General features: G+C 26.3%; 1 protein-coding gene across 1 annotated transcript; it reads left to right on the top strand.

The window, feature by feature from the left end:
- Nucleotides 1-731: 731 nt before the first annotated feature.
- On the top strand, nucleotides 732-4,535 carry LOC135927145 (vesicle transport protein SEC20-like). Its single transcript, XM_065463095.1, has 7 exons — nucleotides 732-778; nucleotides 910-1,061; nucleotides 1,107-1,199; nucleotides 1,239-1,312; nucleotides 1,352-1,471; nucleotides 1,513-1,634; nucleotides 4,245-4,535. Exons 2-7 carry the CDS (start codon nucleotides 987-989, stop codon nucleotides 4,472-4,474), a joined length of 714 nt encoding a protein of 237 aa, XP_065319167.1. The 5' UTR covers nucleotides 732-778; nucleotides 910-986; the 3' UTR covers nucleotides 4,475-4,535.
- Nucleotides 4,536-4,952: the final 417 nt, after the last annotated feature.

The following is a 4,952-nucleotide window of genomic DNA, read 5'->3' as shown; positions in this document are numbered from 1 at the left end:
GTTGAGCACTAAGCCTCTTGTTTATCCGATCAAGATTTTGAAAATCAGTTGTTGCTAAAATTAAATAAAAAATTGTTACAAAAAGATGTTATTTTATGAATAATATATTATTTTTGTATAATTTTATTTATATTATATATTGTAAAAAAAAAATATTTTTTTTGTATATAATATTTAATTTTTTAAGTAACGAGTAGCCCGTTACTTTTGAATGGTCTATACACTTTTAATTAATTAACACCGAGTAGTATATAGTATTTTCCTCATTGAATACCAATTATAAAATGAGAACCCTAAAATTAATACAATGGTATGATAATTATATTGAATGTTAAAGCCATAGGAAAATGATTTTAATTAAATAAAAATCATATGAATTCAATGTATTGAATTGAAATCTCATGACATTTATTTAAAAATAAAATTTCCTATTGAAATATAATTTTATTTAATTCCCAATCAATGATATATAACTATATATCATTATATATCATTGTTCCCAATATAAAATTCGGTGCAAAATAAAGATCTCAAATTTGTTCTATAAATTTATCGATAAAATACATATATAAAATTATGTATTTACATATATTTTTTATTTTCTTGCAAATGTAAGTTCCATAAGCATAGATTTTGTTGGTTGGGGTAGCGGAGGGGTTTCTAATTTATTGGAAAATATTTACCTGAACCGAACCGAACCAAACCCACCTATTTTTTTAAAACCGAACCCGAACCGAACCTGGACAAAATTTTTGCCGGGTTCGCATCCCTGGTTTGGGTATTGAGAATTTACAATTTAAAGATTAAAATATTTTATATAAAAAACGTTTTGTAAAAAATAACAACTTCTCTAAAATTGATTCTAAAATTTTTATATAAAATTTTTTAATATATTTTTTAAAATATTAGATAATGTCTGTTCAAATATTGTACATGTCACTTGACCTCGAGTTTACAGGACCGCTTTCACGTTAGCTTTTATTACAATGGACCAATCTTTTCGAAAAATTATCAGTCAAGAAATTACAAAGCTTGATTTGTTATTAAAAGCTTTTATCAACGTAATAATATAATTGTTTCATGCGAAATCTAAATTCTTTTTTAAGGATATTAACCAAGGACCAGAAACAAAAGAAAAACTAAGAGATCTAAATAATCAAGCTTATGATGTTTCTGAACATATAAAATTACGAATTGAAGTATATTATTTTATTTGTTTAATGATTCTAGTATAACAGGATTTAGAAGGCATCATAGAAAATACTCCTACTCTTAAGAAGGATATTAATATTTTAAAAGAGCAATATTCTAAGTTAATTTGATCTTAAATTCAACATCATATATATATTAGGAATATAAATAATTTGAGGTCTGCAAATTTAAAAGCTCAACTTAATTTTGATGTATTGACAAGGTCTGCCCTTTTTAACAAAGATATTCATGAGAAACAAAATGATTTTCTAAAAAAGAGGTTTTACTCAATATTTTATTATGAAAATTATTTAATAAAAGGAAACAAGCTAAAAAAGAAGAATTGATTTCAAACTCTATTAAATTAACAACTGGTTTAAAAGATGTTACAAAATTTATAGCTCAAACAGTTAAACATAGTGAAGATAATTTAAATCTTTTAAGTAAACAGTTATCAATATTTTTACATTACATTTTCTAATATACTACCTAGCATTTTATATATTTAATTACTCTTTTGTTTATTATGAATTTTAAAATTTCAATAAAAATAAACTACTTAATAAATTCTGATAATACTTTTACTAGAGATCTTCAATCCTGACCCATTTTTGGTCTGGCCTGAACAGTCTTTGTAATCTTTAACATAATATGGAATAAATTGATTTTATAATTTTTATAGGAAACAGAGGGTCAATATTTTTTATTTGTAGAATATTTTTTATTAATTTTCGATTCATAAATAAATTCTAGCTAAGCTAATAATTTATTTTAAAAGTTGGGTTGGCTTGGGACAAATAAAAAAAATTTTTGTTCAAGATCAAGTATGGCAAATTTTTAAGATATTAGGGTGAGCCAGGTTTTAGGTCCATCCTGTACTTGGAGGCCAGGCTTATTTTATTTTTAAAAATTTTGGGCTGGGTCTGGTCGGACCTTAGAAATTTTTTAAATATATCTAAATTTATCAATTTTATGTTGAATAAATTTTTTTATAGAAATTAGACCATATAACATGTCATTTATTTTGAGTAATTATAAAAATTAATTTCTATATTTAAATTAAATAAATTCGAGCCAGACTGGGCCGATATATTTTTTCAAAAAAAATTCCGAATTCAGGCTGGGAATTTAAAAAAAAATTTGGGCTGGACTTGAGATTTTAAGCCATCACTACACTAACATATATATATGGTGAATTTCATGATAAATCAACATTTGTTTCATTTTCTAAAATTTTTAGTAAAGTTTGCATGTATTATAATTAAAAATAAATAAAATTTTAAACTTCACTTCTGAACAGCTGCTGAGATATGGGCCAACCTCAAAGATCTTGATGGGCCTTAATTTTTTGACTAATCCCACGATAAAAAAAATTTTAGGCATAGGTTCAGCCCATATCTAAGGCAAAATGCACTCCCTATTATTTTAGATATCTTTGGATGAAGCTTAGGATTCATTGATAAATATGTTAAATCTCAAGTTGGACTGAGCACAGGTCTAGGAGATGTGGCATGACATTTTAATCATGTTATATATTTATTATTTAGGCACTTTTAAATATTTTATAGGGCTGAGCTGATATTAAATATCGGATCGGTACAGATATTTAGCGTTTTCCAAACAATATCGGATTGGGCCGATACATGTAGACCTGTGCGCCGACGAAATATCGGCGGCCAGCGCAATTTTTAAAAAATCTAATAAACGGCTGGCGGCGCGCCGATTTTTAGCCGCCGTCAATAAAATCGGTGCATATATAAATTTTTATAAGATAAATTTTTTTAATTGCTTATTCATTTTAAAAAAAACAAATAAATATACACTATTCTACAGATATCTCGGCATATTTTTTAATATTCATTTAATAGAAAACTTATTATATCCAAAATCGATTTCGTAATTTTATTATCATGTATAAAAATTATTTTATTAAAATTTTTGGGACATAATGAGGATCTTCTTGAATTTAACGTCAATCCAGCGGTAGAGAAAACTCTTTCACTAGGTATGCTAGTCGCCGGAATGCAAAGAATATTTTTGGCAAGCCTGGAAAGATTGGGAAGTTCACTCTTCTTTTCTCTCCAAAAATTTAGAACTTCCATATCTTGTGAATGTCGTTTTCCAAGAAAACTGTGGCATTCTTGTTCTAAGTCACCTAACTTATATTGTTTTAAATGCAATTTGTAACTTGTCTAATGTAACTTTCTTAAACATTAAGTTACTAAAATTCGCTTATTTTCCCACATTGTAACAAGTAACTGAAATAGAAATTAACTTTAGTAATACTAAATCTTAGTAATTTTTAAATTTCTTTAAGAATTTTTTTATTCTTAGGAAATCGATTTATTATTTTTATTTAGTCAAAAATAAGTCAAAGATCAACCAACAATGGATGGAATAATTATAATATATTAAAAAAATTATAAAAATTTAACATAAAAAAGAAAGTTCTTCAGTTCAAATGTAAATAATTTTTATTAAAAAATACGAAAAATTTTTTCTAGTAGTTATTTTCTTTGCTTCTCTTTCATCCAATTCATTTTATAATAATCCCTACCCTATTAACGAGACATCCATTCTTTATAAAACGAGTCACTTAGGTATAAAAAATTCGTACCGAGCATCTTGTGCCAAATATTTTCGGGTAAACCCGGGATTTTTTATAAATTTTCCAGGTTTGGCCATATATATCTCTATCTTATATAGATGACTAAGCTTTTGCTAAATTCATTTTGACATAAAAGGATAAATCAACTATAAAAGTAAATTTATCAAAAATTATATTAACAATATTCCTTTTTAACTGAAACATTTTGCCAATAATTGTCACTTTTCGTTATATAATTGATCCCTTAACAATATTTCACTTATCAGCCATATTAAAACGTTTATAATATAATAATTGAGATATTCCAGCGGATCTGTGATTGGTCAGGTACTATTTTACAGACCTCTACAAACATAATCACTTCATTACATTTCATATTAAAAGCTTTCCTCCATTATAATTAAATATCTCTTGATTTAAACAAAATTTATTTTTTTAAAAAAAGCAAAATCTTCTTCCAAAATCTACTCAACAAATGAGGAGTTACATAGTATGGATACTAATATAATTCAATCACGAAAGTTGTTAAAAAAATATGATAGAAGACATTTAACCGACAAATTACTGATCGTCTTAGCCCTTATATTCTTTTTCAGTGCTGTCTTGTATATAATTAGCAAACGCGTCAGTCTCTTTGGAATATTGGGATTTCGAAAAAAAGCTATAAATAATTAACGATTTGATTTATGATATTTTAATTTTTGTAAATTAAGTTTCAATATATTTGTCAATAAATTTTTACACTTGGAATATTTTGGATGTTTAATTTTTCTATATTACGAAACTAAAAGTAAAAATATCCAAACTTCATATGATCAATAGATTAATCCGCAGTCCAATCAAAAACCTTTTATTTTTGATAATAAATTTAAAAATACTTGGGCCATACCGATAATCAGATCGGGGCAGATATTTCGCGTTTAAAGAAATATCGGATAGTGCTGATATTTTTGAAAAAACTAATCCGATCTTATATTATAATTGTTTTTGGTAGTGTTGTTAATCGGCTTAGCCGAGTCGGCTCGAACAAAGCTGACCCAAATTTTGGGTCGTTTTTTTCGATTTCGACTCAAAGTCTAGGTCGTTTTTTTCGACTTCGACTCAGAGTTTGGTCGTTTTTTTCGACTCCGACTCAAAGTTGGGTTAGTTTTTT

This window comes from Gordionus sp. m RMFG-2023, chromosome 3 (assembly GCF_954871325.1).
Source record: "Gordionus sp. m RMFG-2023 chromosome 3, tfGorSpeb1-WG-v2, whole genome shotgun sequence".
Lineage (NCBI taxonomy): Eukaryota > Metazoa > Nematomorpha > Gordioida > Chordodea > Parachordodidae > Gordionus > Gordionus sp. m RMFG-2023.
This window is presented reverse-complemented; position numbering and strand designations above follow the sequence as displayed.